Here is a 19,882-nt window from a genome sequence, read left to right on the forward strand (position 1 = left end):
CCCCTTCTGAACACTAGCAAGAATTTTCAAGGTAAAATCCAAAGTAAAATTTGTTTCAGTGAGATAAAAATAAAAATTAGCCAGCTTAAAAAAAGTATGGACCTTTAAATCAAAAAGTGATATGAAGTATAATGATAAAAGCTAAAGAATATTCATGTTTGCGGCACCTGGGTGGCTCAGTCGGTTGAATGTCCAACTCCTGATTTTGGCTCAGGTCGTGATCTCAGGGTTGTGAAATAGAGTCCCACATCAGGCGCCATGCTGGGCGTGGAGCCTGCTTAGGATTCTCTCTCTCTCCTTCCCCCTTTGCTCTTCTCTCGCTCCCTCTCTTAAAAAAATGTTCTTGGTTTACAAGCACAAGAAAATGGAAACCCCCTAAAATCTACCAATAGAAAACTAATTAAGTAAATTAAAATATGATTGTTCATATCCTGAAATACTTTACAGCCATTTAAATTGATGAAGTAGAAACAGTGTGAACAATATGATCCCAAATATGCAAATATTAGACAGAATATATACTAGAAGAAAATATACCAAGATGTTACATTGTTATGTGGCTCTTTTCTCAGTGATGATGAGAGTAGGGTTTTTGCCTTCTTTTCCTTATTTGCATTTTCTAAACTGTCTTCAATGACAAGCACCACTTTTTAAAAAATCTTTATTGAAATATCTAAATAGTCACCCACTTAGTCTTCAATTCAGTGGTTTTTATTTTTTATTTTTTTATTTTTTTTAAAGATTTTATTTATTTATTTGAGAGAGAGAGAGACAGAGAGCATGAGAGGGAGGAGGGTCAGAGGGAGAAGCAGACTCCCTGCCGAGCAGGGAGCCCGATGCGGGACTCGATCCAGGGACTCCAGGATCATGACCTGAGCCGAAGGCAGTTGCTTAACCAACTGAGCCACCCAGGCACCCCAATTCAGTGGTTTTTAATATATTCCCCAAATGGTGCAACCATCACCACAGTCTAAATCTGGAACATTTTCATCACTCCCCCAAATTTCTTGTATCCATTAGCAGTCCCTCTCCTTCCCACCTCGAGGCAGCCACCAATCTACTTTCTGTTTCTATGGATTTGCCTAATCTGGACAGTTCATGTAAATGGAATCATACATTATGCGGCCTTTTGTGTCTGGTTTTTTTCACTTTAGCATAATGTTTCCAAGGTTCATCTATGCTGTAGCATGTATCAGTACTTAGTTTGTTTTTATTGTCAAACAACATTCCATTGTATGGGTAGATCACATTGTGCTTATTTATTCAGCACTTGCTGGAAATCCGGATTGTCTCCACCTTTTGGATATTATGAATAATGATGCTATGAAGACTCGTGTATAGGCTTTTGTTTAGACATATGTTTTCATTTCTCTTGGATATTTGTCTAGGAGTGGAATTGCTGGGTCACATGACAACTATTAACTATTGACATTTTGAGGAACTGTCCATGCATCACTTTTATAAAAGGAACAGACCTCTTGGCCACATTAGACTACCTCCTGAGCCTTCTTAATCTAATTTTCCAAGTGATGTAAGCAAAGAGACAACCCCATCTACCTCAGCTGAAGAGGATGTTAAGAATTCTGCCTCAAAGAGGCCCCTAACTTAAAAGCAATGGGCCATGGGCGCCTGGGTGGCTCAGTCGGTTAAGTGGCTGCCTTCGGCTCAGGTCATGATCCCAGGGTCCTGGGATTGAGCCCCACGTCTGGCTCCCTGCTCAGCGGAGAGCCTGCTTCTCCTTCTCCCTCTGCCTGCTGCTCCCCCTGCTTGTGCTCTCTCTCGGTCAAATAAATAAAATCTTTCAAAAACATTCCTTTTCATTAGAATTGTTATCAAATCAGGTATTCTCCCTTCTATATTACTGATTTTTTTTGAACTTAAATGCAATTGATTTTTTTTTTTTTTTGGATACTCAAATGTACCCTCATTACATTTTATTGGGCTGGTCTTGATCCAACATTGATAAATTAAGAAATAATGAGATTAGAAGGGAATTAAGAAGTCAGGGAAACCTACTCAAGCCAGAAACTGGATTAGGTAAGTAATTTTCAAGGTTTCTTGTTTTTTTCTTCTTTTCCTTTTTTTTTTTAAGTAGTGGGGCGTTTTCCACAAACACCAACTGTAATCTAAATTAGAAACTCAATGTGTAAAAACAGAGATTCAAAAAAAGCAGTTCTTGTTGACACTGGGGTGGGTGGGTGGTCCAGAATCTTCCCCACTCCCCACTGTCAAACGCACCCTTCATCCTCTTCCTCCCATGCCCAACTGGAATGTTTTTGTAGAGCCCAAGAGCATCCATGTTCTTTAGATCCTCATGGCCACCTGGTATACTCTGTAGCTTCCCAGTTTTGGGTCTTTCTCCACAGGCCCACTACCTTCTAAATCTCTACACAAGCCATTGAAAAAGCTGCAAAAGAGGCCAATGCACAAGATGGCATCACAGCGCCTAGGAGCAAAGACCTCCCTCCAATTAAAACACATCTTTGCTGAGTATAGCCTCTCAACCAGTCATGCTCCATCCTCAGGCCCTTCCTTTTTATTTAGTTTTATTAAAATTCTTGGCCAAGTGAATTTCAAAAAGGACAAATTCCAAGAAGTGGCAATGAAGGATCACTTAACTACAAGAACACCCTCCAACCCTCTATACTCACTGAGTTAATACCCTAAGTTCTTCTTGGAGAACCATCTCCCCTTCCTCATCTTTAGCTTGCCGACTGTCTATGCATCTAAAAAGTTCTTATACGGGGCTACACGGAAAGCATGAGAAGGAATGAAGCAGTCCCTAGGAGCAAAGACCAGCCCTTGGCTGGCAGCCAACAAGGAAACAAAGACATTAGTCCTACAGCTGCAAGGAACCGAATTTGGCCAACAATCTGAATGAGCTTAGGAGTAGATTCTTGCCCCAGAGTCCCCTGTAAGGAACACAGACCTGCCGATACCCAGTTTCAGCCTTGTGAGACCCTCTGCAGAGTAAGCAGTTGAGCCCACCTGGATTCTGACGCAAAGAAACAGTAAGATAGTAATTGTGTACGCATGTGTTTAACACCCTCACAGAATTAGCTTCCACCATGTCAAACACCCAGGAAAATCTAGAGATCAAGCCTATCATATCACATTGAAGGCTACCTCCTTCCTGTCATTCTGTGGCACACAATGAAGGTTTTAAAGAATACTTTTTTTTTTAAATGCATTTGTTACAAGATTCTGGAAATGTGCTGACTTCTTTCATCATCCCTTCCTCTGCAGCAAAGCTCTAAATTCACACTGCCCTGTGGTCTTCACCAGAATGTACATACACTTGCCTTTCCCTTCCCACCAGCTCCACAAGGGGCCTGGTGACTTAGCGCCTTTCACCACCCTCAGAACGCGTGACAATGAAGAGAAATTATTTATGGGCGTGCAAAGGCCAGGGGGTGGGAATTCATTTTTAATGACTGTATTCCTACACTCTAGTGAAAGACATCAATCTTTCCTGCCTAAATTCCCTCCATTCATCATGTTTTCACAGCAGCTGACACATAGTAGGAACTCAACATTTATTTATAAATGTTTTAAAAGGTCTAACTTAACTTGCATAACTAAATTTTGTACAGGAAGTGAAATATGGGTGTCAGAGAGAACAAGACCATTGACTTTATGGAAGAAAAACATCAAATTCTTCCTTTTCACCCTCCCGCTCTCCAAGCTGTCTGCAAGTCCAGTTTTCTTTAAAATACTTCTATGAGCATCCCTTGTCTTTCTAGTCCCACTCAGTGACAAACACTGCTAGCTGCCAAAATAACCACTTGTTAGCCCCGGCCCCCTTCCTAGGTGACACCCCCTCTAGCTCCAGCTAACCATTTCCTTGACAATGATGTGGGTCTGTGACCCAAGCCCTGGCCAAGAGGACCCAAGCAAACTCTGCTTTAGAGTTTCTAGGAATAGTTTTACTTGCTAATAAAAAAAGGGCACATAGCAGGAAATGCCCTGTTCTTCTCAGCTGTCAATTATGTTCATATGAGATGCTTGGAGCTGCTGCAGCCACCTTGGGCCTAGCGTCCCAAAGAGAGACCTGGCGGGCAAGCTGAGGACCAGAATGCAGAAAGGTGACAGCACCTGTGTCCTCCCTGATGTCCTTAAGCCATTAAAAAAGCTGATTCTGCAACCACCTCACCTCCCTCCAGACTTCCTGCTCGATGAGATGAGAAGAAAAATCCATACTGTTTAAGCCATTTCTAGTTGGATGTTCTGGTGCTGACACGGAAAGCATCCTGACCAATACCAAGACCACCACCCTTATTCTCTGACCTTGGGACCTCTCCCCCAAGTGTCTACCTTCTCCCCATTCCAGTCCATCTCTCCCAACAACATGCCACTTCAGGGCCAACTGGCTGGACTCACGGCTATCTGATGAGATCCCCACCATAGCCCCCTTCAACCCACTGCAAATCCAGGCTCTTGCCTGGCCCACAGAGTTCTCTGCAGACTCTCTTCCCAAGCAGACATGCTGTCAAGTACATGCCCCAGGGCTCCCTTGCTGTTACGTCCAAGCATGTCATACTGGTTTCCCAGGGCTGCTACACAGCCCACAAACGTGGTGGCTTACATCAATAGAAATTCATCCTCTCATAGTCTGGAGGCCAGAAGTCCGAAGTCAGTACAACTGTGCCAGAATCAAGGTGTTGCAGGGCCAGGCTCCCTCGGGAGGCTCTAGGGGAAAACCCATTTCTGACTTCTTCCAGCTTCTGGTGGCTGCCTGCCTTCCTTGGCTTGTAGCCACATCACTCCAGTCTTCAAGGCCAGCATTTCCAAATCTCTCTCTACTCTGCCTACAAGTCTTCTCCATGTGCATAAAATCTCCCTCTGCTTCCCTCTTAGAAGGCTATGTGTGATTGTGTTTAGGACCCATCCACGTAACCCAGGATAATCGCCCCATCTCAAGATCCTTAACTTCAATCACATCTGCAAATATCCTCTTTCCAAATAAGGTAATGTTTACAGGTTCCAGGACTTAGAAGCTGGTACATTTGGAGGGCACCGTTCAGCCTACCTAACGTATGTCTGTGTATGTCACCCATCTCTGTTTGTCTCCGGGAGGAGCTCCCAGAGGGCAACTAGGGAATGGAGGGCCAGAGGGGGGAGGAAGAGTCACTTTTTTAATATATACACTTTGGGACTATTGAGAGTTTTGTTTAAAATTATTATAAAACCCACAATAATTTTTTTATCTCAATTTGCAACACAGTTCACACTATCACATAGAATTTTTTAAACAGCCATATTCTATCTTAGGCCAGTTTCCCCAGAAACAAACCCTGGGAGGAGGATTTACGTGCAAGTAGTTTATTATAAGGCGCTGAGGGGGTGGGGGGAGGCGGACAAAAGGCTGAAGCCAAGCAAGGACACAGGTTTATGCAACATCCCCTGAACAGTAGCTTAGCCTCACCCCATGGGAAGTTCTGAGGGGTAAGCTATACTCAGAGGTGTCCAACCTAAGGCGAGGGAGCTGGACTTTCATATATCAACCCCTCCTCAGTCACAGACAAGGACTACCCCAGGGGCGTCTAAATACCCAGGCACTTCGGGCTTGCCTTGCCTGAGCACAAAGCAGACTCCAGCAGCCCCGGGCACGGTTGTCAGCAAAGGCACATAGGCGCTGGCTGCTGGAAGTGAAAGCATGTTGACAAAAAGGGATCCAAAGATCTAGAAAAACACTGACATTAGCCACTAATGTTCTAATTTGGGGGGAAAAAATGAACAGATATGCTTTCCCTTCTGGTCTGCCTCTTCTCTTGCCACTTCCCTCTTCCAGGAAGCCCCTCTTCCAACGCCCTTGGCTCATCCATACCCCGAGGGAGCCCACTGTGTCCAGCAGACCTTGGTCAGTCTCTACTTTCCCAGGGCACTCTGGTCATCAGGGTACCATCCAGCACTGAATGCTTTGCTACTCTGCAGGAAGTCTTCTGTCCACCTGGATGCTCCTTGAAGGTAGGAGCCTCAGCAACCACCCCTTTGCGTTCTTGTCCCAAGTCAGCAAAGAGCAGATCCCTCTCTCTGACCCTCTGGGGTTTCCCAATTCCCTGGGAGTTCTCTGTTTTGTATGCACTAAACCTCTTCACCTCAATTTTTTAAAAAGATTTTATTTATTTGAGAGAGAGCAAGTGCATGAATGAGTGAGTATGAGCAAAGTGAGCAGCAGAGGGAGAGGGAGAAGCAGACTCCACGCTGAGCAGGGAGCCCGATGTGGGGCTCGATCCCAGGACCCTGGGATCATGACCTGAGCTGAAGGCAGACGCTTAACGACTGAGCCACCCAGGTGCTTCAATTTTTTTACTCGTCCATAATCTTCCACCAAGTGCCAGCCATCCCATGGGGAAGCTGGAGGGCTGGTTTTCATCCCAAAGCCCACCATGTATCTCTTGCTGCCACTGCCACAATCCACATGGCATTTCACGGCCCCCAAGTCAAGCTGCTGCTGCCCAGAAGGAGGCAGAGGGAAAATTCTACCTGAAAAAGGAGAACGAGGGACAGACAGCCATCCAGGGCTCCACTAACCCAGCAAACGGCCCAAGACTCAGATCAGAAGTCAGGACTCCATGACCTGATAACGGCTTTTAGGGCTCGGTGGCTTCAAATACGATCTCCATCATTTGGGGAAGACGAGTGACTTACGTGGGGGAACAAAGACCATACAAACTAAGCTGTCCTCCGTCAAGTTCCTAATAGCCAAGGAGCACCAGAGACCCTTTCCTAGGACAGTAAAAGGGATGTCAGAAAGTTCCGTATGGCCCGGTGGCGAGAAACACCTGAAGGGAAGCTGAGTCCAGGTAGCAGTGTCACTCTAGGATAAAAGTTGCAGGCACCTAAGGAAATCAATGAGGCTGTGCAGATTGACGAGTGTGGATTTTCAAGGACAGCAGGGAGGTACGTGACCCTCCAGGGATGGTGACAAAAGTGAGACAACCCAATAGAGGACGAAGGTTAAGCCCAGAACGAGACTGGGTGGACGTGACTGCACACACATTGACGCAGACACACCTTTCAAAACCCTGTTGAAAGCAGGAAGCTGTACAAAGTGTTGAAGATAAGGGAAAGTGGAATTATTCAACCCTCGCTTTACTTCCTTGTCTACAAGGAGAAAACAAATATATCTAAAGCCGAAGAGAAGAAAGGATGTGGTGAGACATAAACAGGTATCTCTTAAAATGTAACTTTTAATTACCCGAGTAAAATGAGTATTTCTCTAAAGAAAAATGAAAACGTTAATAGATAAAGCTGCCTCCCACTCTTCCGTTCCGAGTGCCACAGAACCACTGCTGTGGGGTTGACGGGTGCCCTTCCAAGGGTTCTTCCTGCATTTACAGGTACCCACAGCAAATGGATCATACCGTTCTGTGAAGCGTTTCCCCCATTAAGGGCACCGCACTGTTTGTATCTGCACTAGTGAGGGCTGTCCTGAGAAGCAGAACCAGTAGGACGTATGAGAGACTGAGACGGACAGAGACAGAGAGGGACACTGATACAGGTTCACCCTCCCTCCCCCCGCTTTTCCAAAAGTTCACGTTTCGCCACTTCGCTTTTTTTTTTTTTAAAGATTTTATTTATTTATTTGAGAGAGAGAGAATGAGAGAGAGCACATGACAGGGGGGAGGGTCAGAGGGAGAAGCAGGCTCCCTGCAGAGCAGGGAGCCCGATGCGGGACTCGATCCCGGGACTCCAGGATCATGACCTGAGCCGAAGGCAGTCGCTTAACCAACTGAGCCACCCAGGTGCCCCACATTTTTTTTTTTAAGATTTTATTTATTTATATGAGAGAGAGAGAATGAGAGAGAGCACAAGAGGGGGGAGGGTCAGAGGGAGAAGCAGACTCCCCGCCGAGCAGGGAGCCCGATGTGGGACTCGGTCCAGGGACTCCAGGATCATGACCCGAGCCGAAGGCAGTCGCTTAACCGACTGAGCCACCCAGGCGCCCTCGCCACTTCGCTTTTACAGAAGACCTGCATTAGTACCTGCTTTTGCTAACTGAAAAAAAAAAAAAAAACTCTGATGAGGATTTTTGCTTTTGTGAAAAAAGGCAAAATGCAAAACTAGCGTCCATCGGCAGGGGCACCGCGCATCCTGAGCAGTGCCAAGCTCCTTCCTTCCTCAGGAACCACACAGCCCCTTCGCATCAAGCCGCCCTAGCTTTGACCTGTGTCTGTGAGCACCTGTGTCCTAAGGTATCAGAAAAGCCTAACAGAGGTTATTTTGTGGGTCTGGGAATGCTCAAAAATTTTTCCATATAAATGAATGGTAATTACTTCCTTGCTTTACATCAGGCTTACAAAAGGTGTCGTAGGAGTGCTTCGGTTTCTGATAGTGGGGGAGACCTGTATACATATTAGAGTTGGGGGAGGGAGGGATTAAGTTTTTTTGAGGAATTGGCTCATGTGACTGTGGGGGCTAGCAAGTCCAAAGTCTGTGGGGCAGGTCCTCAACTGATTGGATGAGGCCCACCCCCATGATGAAGGATTAGCAATCTGCTTTACTCAAAGTCTGCTCATTTGAATTTACATAATCATATCTAAAAACTCCCTCTGCTGCAACATCAAACTGGTGCTTGATCAAACAACTGGACACCACAGCCTAGCCAGGGTGACACATAAAATTAACCGTCACAGCCTCATTCTGAAACTTGTCTTTTCACTTAACATTTCTTGGAGTCCCTTCCTGTCAGTTTATACGGAATGACTGCATCCATAATAAGGATGTATCATCCTTTATTTAATCATTCCCCTAGTGATGGACATGCACATTGTTTCCCTTTTTCCATGACCCTAATCATGCTGAGATAATGTCCTTGTGCACGGCTTCTTGTGAACAAAGGCCCGTGTTTCTCTAGAAGAGATGGATGTGAGGCACGGGCTTGCTGAGTCATGGGTAGGAGTGGGCATTTCACATTTTTAATAGAGGTTAGTAACCTGCTCTCCAAAGCAAACCTCAAATTTTTGAACGATGAATTTAAAATTCATCAAGTGCAGGTGCATGACATTTTAAGGAAAACGTGCTCAGTCATAATAGTGCACTGATGTGTCCCTATCAAAACTGAGGTGGGACACAAGGAATCAGATCCAAGTGAAAGTGCGCAGAGCTGCTAGAACAGACTCAAGATTGCCCTGAGCACCTCACGGGCCTCCTCTGTGCTGTGATTTGCTCTGGGTTGGAAAAGGGTTGGAATGATGTCCTGGCGGTGGGCAGGGGTTGGGGAGGGTAGGGTAGGGGGGAGTGGGGAAGGTTGTGTCTTCAGTCCTGGTCATTCACAGCAGTGATCATTCATGGGAAAATCTTCTGAATCACAGGAAAAAGACCGAGAACTGCTGTCTTGGCACTCAAGGCTATGATCTCAGAACCAAAATGATTATTCTAGAGAAATAGTGGCAATGAAAAGAATGCCAGATGGTTTAATAAGAATAAATATTGGCTCCCTTGTCACAGCAGAAGGTGGTGGACTCTAGATACCATAAAAATTGATGTTATTCCCTGGCAAATCCTGTGTGGATTGTTCAAGAGATGGTTGGGAGCATCTAGAAACAAAAGGTGGATGCCAGCAACCTACAGAATATAGAAGTTTGTGGAGAACAAGTGGGACCTGTGTGTTGTGGGACAGGGTTAGGAGACAGGTGGCGTGGAGGCATGCCCTACAGTGGATGTCAGTTACAGAAATGCATCTCACTGAACCTCCCGTGATTCTCTCAGGGGTAAGGGTGACAGGTTAGGTGGAAAAATAGAGCCATCTGAAACCTCTGCAAAGAGGTTTGGCGTCGTGTTAGAGACTAGAGGAGAGATGCCCCCAACATGCCAAAGGACTGTGTCCTCCATCTAGTGTGTTTGACATTGGACTGGAAAGGCGCCATTCTACATACAAAAACTTCAGAGAAGCCAAAGCTGAGATGATCCTCCAAAAATGCAGGATGATATAACCATGATCACAAATGTCTCCACAGGCTGGAAAAATGGGCAGAAATTAATAGGATGAGATGAACTGGGAGTCAGTTCAACAACAGATTGAATACACAGGGAGTGGATGGGGAGAGCTGACTCTGTGCCACCTTACATGACGCAATCTGTCATAGCTGCCCCCATAGCCGCTCCATCCTCCCGCTGGACTAGCAGAAGCCCAGGTCCAGTTGTCGGGGGACCACGGGCTCACAGGTGGCAGGCTGCTCTCCAGGATGCTCAGGCCCCCCTTGAGCCCAGCAACTGACCACAATCAGACTGAGTCCCATGTGTCCCCAGACCTGTGTAGGTCAGTGAGACCCATTATCATAATTATGTGCCTTCATTTAAATTATTTAAACTGATGGTGAGGGTGAAAGAAGTTGTTTCTAGGAAACCTAAGCAGAACACTTTGAAGAGACTTGACGAAGTGCAGTTGCTTAAAAATAACAAGTGTGGCTGAATTAAAAGTGGTGGGGGCTGATAAAGACTAAGAAAAAAATCATGAAAACAAGGATTCTGCAGTGTGATCCCTTTCCTAGACTTTCAAGAAACTGACCCAGGACACTGGTGATAGCAACACTTTGGGTGTGGTTTACACAAGAAAGATGAAGTGGAATTCCAATCAGCAGACCTCAGACTCTAAAAGATTGGCAAATGTATGCATAGTTATATATTTTACATTAAAATAAAATGTGCAAAATATGAATGTGATTTTCTTTGGTTCTTTTTAATTGACTTTTTCAATTAACTCTCCAACCACCGTACCAACTGCTTCAGCTAAAAGTGCTTTTCCTGTTATCTTGTGGTCAGTTCTGGCAGCAAATTTCACAAGAAACACTGATGAACTGGGATGAAGTTGGCCTCAAGGGGCACCTGATGGTGTCCACAGCAGTGATGGGCTGCCAGGTTGAGGGTATGCAGCCTCAGAATGAAGAAAAGGGTCCCTGCCTCGGTCCTTCCGGCTCTGACTCTTGACCTACTCATCTACATGGTTTCCCTTTTCCTTTCAAAGAAGGACCCTTTCGGCTCACCCTCTAGATTGTAAGCTCAAAGAAGGTAAACAGAATACCCATTACAAATGTTCTATGGGTGGACTTTTATACTACTCACGACTGCCTTTAATTTAGGTCACAGGTTTCCAACTGAGAAAAACACAGTGCCTTTGGCTCCACACTTGCCCTAGCCCCACCTATGCTGTGCTTTCAGAACAAGGTCAAGGCAACAGGGAAAGGATCTTTCTAGTTGATGACACCAGGTGACCAATCAAAGAAAGTACTATTTACTTACTATATGCCAAGTAGTACACTCGCAACTTTTTAAATATATTATTATTTTTTAATCCTCAACTTTGAGAGGTTAGCAGTGTCCCCACTCATACAACTGAAAGATGGAAAAAACAAAGGGGGGGTGACTGACTCTCATACACTCAGTCACTCGGCTGGCAATAAGAGAGCCAGGATGCATTCCGAGGCCCAGACTCTAAAATCTACATTCTCTATCCAACATACTGCAGCGTCTGCAGAGCTGTGAAGAGCTAGGTGGGCTTTCTTGTGAAAGCACGCGCATGTGCGCATGTGTGGACAGGGAAGCCAGGAAGCTGTGGCTGAATGAGGATGGCCCATCCCTACACACGGCTGAGGCTATGAATATGTGCAGGAGCAACAGGCCAGTCCCAACTGTGAGAAAAGAGAAAAAGCTGGTCAGAAATGTTTTGTGGCCAGAGCCCAGGAGTTTATGGGCTGGCCTGGGAGGACAGAGGTTGCCAGAAAGGCAGGGTCAGCCACGAGCCAAGAGGGACCTGCCCAGGGCTTGAACAGGAAAGACCTTTCCCAGAGGCCAAAAGGGTGGAGAAGAGAGGAAGCAGTTGGGTCTCAAGGGTGGAAGGTAGGGTTGTCGGACAAACACCCACACACCTGGGGGGGAATGCAGAAGAGGGGCCGTCGGTGGAGGGACTAGGGGGTGGTCTGACAGAACCTCTTCAAAGAGCTGAGCTGTGGGCAAATCTGCTCTGGGCTGGACACGGCTGGGCCGTGCTGGGACACACTTGTATACAGGTGGTTCTGCTAAGGCGGGGATTCTCAAAGTGGGCTTGAAAAGGAAACTCGGTGGGGAGAACTGGGTATCTGTGTGTTTAAAAGGTCTCAAGTGATTGACACTCAATTCTGAGAAATGCATGTGTACCTCATGCTGAACCAAAAGGGTTCCACCCAATTCAGGAAGCATTTACTGGAAGCCTTAGAGAACAAAGATGAACAACCCCAGGCCAAGAAACTCAAAGTGAAGGAAGGCACGTGGATAAAGAAATCACAGTGATCATAATGGGATCACTCTTATGCATAGAGAATTATGGAAACACAGAGGAAGAGTTTTTAACTCTGAAGGAGTCTGAAAGGCTTCCTGGAGGAGGTGACCTATGAGCTAACCCTAAGTCTTTCCATATGGGAAGAGAAACCCATATGCCGAGGGGTAAATTCTCCAGGAGAGAGCCCCCTTCCTTTAGTCCTCAAGAGATGCCGATCAGAGGCTGACGCTGTTAAAATGGACAAGGCTCTGTTTCTACTGTGGGAAATCTGGGAATGCTTGAAAGGCACCAGAGAAAAGAGCAAGTCTGAAGAGTTATGCAGGGAAAACTGGCGAACACCTACATCAAAACCATTAATCCACTTGTCACCAACAGGAAAATTAAGAAAATGTGTTTCTGCCTAGCTGGACGCCAGCCACACCTGCCTATCAAGTTGACGTGTGATGGAATAAAGGCCTATCCAGTGATGTGCTGCTAAATGCTTACAACTGGCTCTCCGAGGGAAAAAAATAACAATCCCTGATTTCTGGGGTTTGCCAATTTTCATGGTGCAATACTTCCACTGTGGCCAACTTTGAGCTACCAGTGTGGTAGAATCTGTCCCTGAATATGGAGTTGGGAAGAGATGCACAGAAGGGGCTTTGCAGGCTGGTGCACAACACTGGGCCCATCATTGGTCTTAAAACCCTATGTCACTTCCAAGGATCCCCGGAGAAAAGCCACAGCATTCCTGAAGAGAGAGAGACAGAGTGTGTGTGTGTGTGTGTGTGTCTGTGTGGGGGGGGGGGAGGGGAAAAGGGAACAAGGGACAATGACAACATGACCCAAAACTAATATCACCAACTAGATTAATGCACAAAAATAAGAGCTCACAAGAAATAAAGTTCAAACATCTGAGAAAGAAAGAAAATTAACAAATAAACCTAACTGAAACCAATCCGAAAACCCAGGAAAGCTTTCTGAATAAATGTTAATCTTTCCTGATCGAGGCTCTTAAGCCATGAAATTGACCTCTTCGAATTAAAAAGATAATCGTGTTCTGATTTTAGTCTGCAACCTTATCTTGCTCCCACAAACATTTTTTTTTAAAGATTTTATTTATTTGGGGCGCCTGGGTGGCTCAGTCTTTAAGCGTCTGCCTTCGGCTCAGGTCATGATCCCAGGGTCCTGGGATCGAGCCCCGCATCGGGCTCTCGGCTTGGCTGGGAGCCTGCTTCTCCCTCTCCCACTCCCCCTGCTTGTGTTCCCTCTCTTGTTGTGTCTCTCTCTGTCAATAAATAAATAAAATCTTTTAAAAAAAGTGGGAGAGGGAGAAGCAGGCTTCCCGCCGAGCAGGGAGCTTGATGCGGGGCTCAATCCCAGGACCCTGGGATCATGACCTGAGCCGAGGGCAGACGCTTGACCACTGAGCCACCCAGATGCCCCCACAAACATTTTAGATATAGGATGCACTCACTCTGGTTACCCATCAAGGGCACCGTTTGGAAGGCTGAAGAGAGACAAGCCGTTGAGGTACTTTTCCCATCACTACTCTCGTCCAACAGCACACAACCGAGACAGCTGGTGAGAGTGGCATCTACATTGTCATTTTAGACACTGGTTCTTGAAGCTGTGGATCAGAATCCCCTGCAGGGCTGGTGAAAACAGATTGCTGGGCCCCATCCCCAGAGTTTCTAATTCAGTCCGTCTGGGGTGGGGTCCGAGAATCTGCATTTATAGCAACTTCCTAGGTGAGGCCAATGCTGCTGGTCCTGGGACCACGTGGTGAGGTTCTGGATCATTGTCATCGAGTCACCTTCCTTGAGGAAACCACAATGCCCTCCCTTAGCAGTCATTTGAATGTGCAGACGGCAAGAGATGTTACACCCCTCCCGTGGCCTGCCAATCACTTGCACACATGCACCTGTTTTTGGTGCGGCCATGTGTGACTTGCTGTTACAGCCAAGTGTTACAGAGCAAACAGAGTTATGGAGTGTTGAAGCATGTGGACTGTTTTAATGGGCTCCTTAAGATCCTCGATTGCTACCGCTATGATGTCATATTTCATCCAACCACATGCGGTGGACTGGATGAATGGCACAGCCCCATCTTAAATTCAGGGAGCTCAGGGTCCCGAAAGGGACGTGACCTGCCCTTGTTGGACTCTCCATGCTAGACTGAGCCTCATCTCCTTTGCAACCCATTTCCAGTTAAGGGTGTGGAGGCCACTGAGACCAAAGTCAGGCAGGAGGAAGTGGCGGCGCCTGAGGGCAAACCAGGTCATCACCGGATTCCTTACTTTCCTTAAGGACCCCTGGCCCCTGACCTCACTGGCCCTGGATGCTGTATTTTTGGAATTCCTGTTTCTGATGGATTACTACAGTTTTCCTTTGTCCTCTGTGGCTTTCATCCTTGCAAGCAGTGACTGCACATCATGGCTCAGATGCAGGCATGCCCCCGACAGCTCCGCGGCCGGTCTCACGCCTGCTCAGAACTGCTCCCGCTTCAAGAACGTGTAACGGTGCCCTTGGGGGACCTGCTGCCATCCAGCAACCAGGTGAGGGAGTCGCCTGCCATCAGGCGGCAGTTCCAGAGGGCACAAGGGCATGGCAAGCACCCCCTGGCTGGTGGGTCCCGGCACCCCACACTCCTCACAAAGAGCTGCACCCACATCTGCCTTACTTTGGCACAGAGGGCCCGGTTTGGCAAGGCTCCTCAGGGCGATGCCAACCCTGTATTATTCCAGGGCCTACTCAAGAAATTAGTTCAGCAATCAGTCCTCTATGTTCCACGGGCTTCTCCCTTTACATCCAAGATGCTGGGTGGACAAGAGACTAGTCTGAAAAGCCTATCCTTCTATACTTAGAGAAATGCCCTCAAAGTATATACCAGCGAGTCTCAGAAATAAATCAGCTTTTCCAATGTCCCAGGGGAACGTGACTGGAGGAATTCCTCTGCCCACAGCAGTTTGGTGGCTTCACGGGTCAACATTTCTCAAAGACATCCTTCAGCATTTACTGTGTAGCCTTGGGCCAGGGACCTAACCCCTCTGTGCCTCAGTTTCTTCATCTGTAAAATGGGGGCAGTCATGTACTTGCCTCCTAGGCTTACTGCAAAGGTTAAGTGAGTGTGTGTGCCCAAATTTCTTCTAAGGATACTTGGCAGAGGGAGCCATAGGGTCTAACTCCAATAATAATGCCAGCTCTTATTACGGTAGCCACAAACTCTGTGCTGGCCTCACTCATGTCACTTAGAATTTTCAGTTATATGCAAATGAATGAAAGAAGAATCTCCTTCCACCCAACGATCCAGCACACACACAGTGTTTTTCCTACAGAAAGGGAAAGCAGGGCCCGTGCTCCCTAACCGGAGGGCACGAAAGGATGAATGGGGCCTTGCAGGGTCTACCCAGGTCAAACTGCCTTTCAGAGGAAAGCTACAGTAGACACGGTCAGACCCAGCAAGCGGATAAAACAATCATTGTCCAAACAAAAGAAGCTGCACTGCCAATCCCACACTTACTTCCAGGACTGTCCATTGTTCGACAACAATAGCATCATAGCCCTGCATGGTTTTGCTATCTTCTGTGGAAACAGCTTCAAAGATGAATACTCCATCTGTCAGGCCGTGGAAGGAATCTGTGGAAAAAGAAAAAGGGGGGTGGGAGTTCTGTAAACCGTCTGTGGCAGAAGCCTTACAAGCAGCAAAAATTTTCACTGCATTCATTAATAATCCCAATCAGAACATCTTTTCAGCATGTTAATTAAAGAAGGCACACACAGCCATAGAGTCTAGCCCCATCAGAATGAATGAGACTAATTTACCTCGCAGTTCTGAATAATATCCTTGATTTTATGAGCCCAAATTTCATTGTTAGCAATCACCATTTGATTTCACGCGTTTACCTTCTTTTTCACGCTCCAACGTCAGGATGCACTGGGGAGAACTTATTCAGGGTAAAACACAGTCATTTAGTTTTTAGAAGAAAACTATATTTAGGTAGAAGAGATTTTTAAGGGGGGACAGATATAACACGCCAGATCCGAGCTTGTCAGATGCATTCTAGATGCGCAGATTCTTGGACGTTCTCAGGATGTGGGCAGCTGTACAGACAACTCTTCAGCTAGCTCTTGTCAAGAGGCAGAATTTGCGGGAAAGGGGAATTTTCCCAAACGATTTACCACTGAAAATGTTTCCTCCGGCATTGCTCTAGTCAGTGTACCAGGTCCTGAGTTCCGCACAACTCAACAAACTTACATTAAACACTTAACAGGATTCAAGAAGGATTCATGGTCTTAGGCAAGGAGAGTATAAAGAAAATTATACCAGGGTCCCCGCCACAGTAGAAATCATTATGGGGGGTGCTTTCTACCCCTCCCCTCCCCCTTTTTAATGGCTCCTAAATGCCCTAAATTCACTTAGATAAGAGACAGTGGGAAAGAGGACTGGCCAGAGAAGCAGGCGGTTTGGATCCATGCTCTATCATGAAAAGGAATGTGACCCCTTTCAGAGGCTTGGTCTCTCATCTGTGAAATGGGATTGAGGATACAGAATCACTCCTGGCCCCTAGATTCTATGCTACAAATCAGGCACACTGCTATGTACTGAATTGTGTCCTCCCTCCGCCCCCCCAAATTCATTTGAAGCACTAACTTCCAGACTGTATTTGGAGAAAGGGCCTTTAAGGAGTTAATTAAGGTTAAATGAAGTCATCAGGGTGGACCATTATCTGATTAAGACTGATGTCCTTACCAGAAGAGGAAGACACCAGAGCGCGCCCCCCCCGCTTCCCTGCACAGAGGGAAGGCCAGATGAGGATCCAGAGAGAAGAGTGGCTGTCTACACGTTAGGAAGGGAGGCCTCAACCAGAAACCGAATTTGCCAGTACCTTAACCATGGACGCCTAGACTCCTGAACTACGAGGAAATATATGTCTATAATTTAAGCCATCCAGTCTGTGGTATTTTGCTATGGCAATACACATAGAAATACGTTTAATGATACACCATTTTTATTTTAAAAAGATAATGCACATAATAATATGATTTTTTTTTTTTGTATCAGAAAGGGAGGTAAACTCAGAAAGTCCTTTGAATCACACTGGAGTTCTGGAACTGCCAGCATTTTCCAGAAGCCACAAAAAAACAAGACCAGCAGATGTAAATACTTAACAAATATTTAGCCTCTATCTTCCAACAGACTTCATAAACAAAATCCAAAGGCCATTAAGTGAGAAAATTATTTGCAACTGCAAAGATAAATAAATAAATGGCTAAGCTTAACATTTTTTATATGTGTATAAAAAGCTTATGGCACTTAAGGGAATTTTTAACTGCATGATCTTTCTGGAGAGCAATTTCATGATGTCTCAAGAGCCTGAAACAAAAAAGTCCATCGTCTTTGACTCAGAAATCCTACCTCTTTCAGTCTATCTAGGTAATAACCACTAAAGCCATCAAATATTTATCTACAAACTTTACTTATAAAATTACTTGAAAACATAATCTAGGGGCTCCTGGGTGGCTCAGTTGGTTAAGCATCTGACTCTTGGTTTCAGCTCAGGTCGTGATCTCAGGGTCCTGGGATTGAGCCCCGTGACAGGATCCACACTCAGCATGGAGTCTGCTTGAGATTCTCTCTCCCTCTCCCTCTGTCCCTCCCACTCATGCACTCTCTCAAATAAATAAATTTTAAAAAAATTAAAAAAATAATCTAAATGCTCAACAATCCAAATACTCAACCATAGAAAAGTAGTTAAGTAACTTAGGAGACTTCCATACAATTAAATACTATGTGGTCACAAAAAAATCATGGGAATTTTATGATTCAGAAAAATTCCTTAGAGACAATGTTATAAAGAAAAAAAAAAAACAGGATACAGGACTACAGTATGAGCTGTATGTGAACTTTTATGTTAAAAGGGGTTAGACAAACAAACTTTAAGGAAATACATAAAATCTAGTAGCAGGTATGAGTGGTGGGATTAAGTACAATTTGCATTTCTCTTTATCCTTTTCTACAAGGTTAATGCAAGAGTTAACACAAGCATAATACCAGTTAACAGATAACACACATGAAAAATAATTCTCTTTTTCTCTCCTCTACATGGCTCTTGAAGGCAGAACTAGATCAAAAAGTTTTAGGAACTATGGGGAGAAAATTTTAGTATAATATAAATAGAACCTTCCTTACAGTAAACTAAAAAATGGAAGATAAAACCTCAGAAGAGTGAACACTGTGTTAACTGGAAGCATTCGAGCTTATACTGAAAACCTTTCTAGCTACTCATTCATTCATTCCAATGCCTACCTAGCATCAATTTCATGCAAGATACTTCTGTCCTCACTGGCGATCTTGCAGGCAGCAAGACAAATGAAGTCTCTGCCCCATGGAGCTTACCTTGCAGTGGGGGGAGGGTGACAGCAACATAATGTCACAGGTGATAAATGCTATGAAAATATAAAGTGGGCTAAGGGGAGGGAGTGAAGGCAGAGGCAGTGGTTGGATATTTTTGGAAGAGGTGACCGGGGCAGGTCTCCCCATTTGGAGTAGAGATAGGAACTTAATTAAGCAAGGAAGCCTTATGGATCTTCGGGGTTTGAGAGTTCTAGGTAGAGGACAGAGCTGGAGTAGAAATGCACAGTGAATGAGGGGCAGCCAAGGACCGCAAGAGCAATGGAACCATGAGAGAAGGAAGTCAAGATTAAGATGACTGGTGGGGAGACCAGACAACGAGGGGCTTATCCATGTGACTTGTGTGGCCAACGGGTTATTAGCAGGTATGATGCAATAGGGGCTTGGCAAGTGCTTGTGTGGTTGAGCTTCATCTTTTCTACCTCTGCCACCACTTTGAGAGGACATGCCCCAGCGAGGCCATTGGTTCCAAGAAGTTGAAAGACTCATGGAACGGAGCTGCCCCAGTGGAGCTCAGCTTAGATCTGCTGACCCACAGACCTGAGAGGGGGCCCTGCTAAGATCAGCAGAACTGCCTCATGGAGTGGCTCAGGCCAACCCACAAATATGACAGAATAAATCATTACTGTTTTAAGCCAATGACTCTGGAGTGGTTTGTTGCCCAGCATTATTGTGGCAAAAGCTGACTGATGCAATGCCCAACCTAAACATAAAAAATAGGAGATGGGTATACTTTTGGTTGGCTTGGGGGTATTCTTGATTATTCCAGAACGATAGAGAGGCCTGACCAGCTCAACAAACCACAGCTGTGAGAGTAATTCCTGGAGTACAGCAGCCTTATCCAGATACTATTCCAACCTGACAGGATAATACTCCATTTCAAGTAAGAGCAATGTAAGTTAATCAACACCATGCTCCAGTTTCTTGTTTGTTTCCTTAACTGAGAGACTGTTATCAAAGACCTTTAGCCAAAGTGCTAAGCTTGCCTCTCTCATCTGCTCTGCTAAAAAGTCTTCCCCAAGTGTTTGCTCGATGCCCCCCTAAGAGACGTTTTACAGAGATAACCAGGGAAGAACAGGGCTCCTTTTGAGCTGAACCACATTACAAGTATTTGGGGCTTCAGGATAAGATGGACCATCGTCAAGCTCACTTTTAAAGTTCTGGGTAACAGAGATCCAGCTGGAGCTCCTGCCACAGTAGGAATGCCCTATAGAACCACTTTGAATAAAG

The 19,882-nt window shown here is 45.7% G+C and overlaps 1 protein-coding gene across 1 annotated transcript in view; it reads right to left on the bottom strand.

The window, feature by feature from the left end:
* RFTN1 (raftlin, lipid raft linker 1) overlaps positions 1 to 19,882 on the bottom strand; it is a 193,294-nt gene that overhangs the window by 22,534 nt on the left and 150,878 nt on the right. The window contains exon 7 of the mRNA XM_044915709.1: positions 15,761 to 15,876. Within this exon, the coding sequence (XP_044771644.1) occupies positions 15,761 to 15,876 (116 nt within the window). The remainder of the gene's footprint in view (positions 1 to 15,760; positions 15,877 to 19,882) is intronic.

The sequence above is a fragment of the Neomonachus schauinslandi genome, chromosome 1, assembly GCF_002201575.2.
Source record: "Neomonachus schauinslandi chromosome 1, ASM220157v2, whole genome shotgun sequence".
Lineage (NCBI taxonomy): Eukaryota > Metazoa > Chordata > Mammalia > Carnivora > Phocidae > Neomonachus > Neomonachus schauinslandi.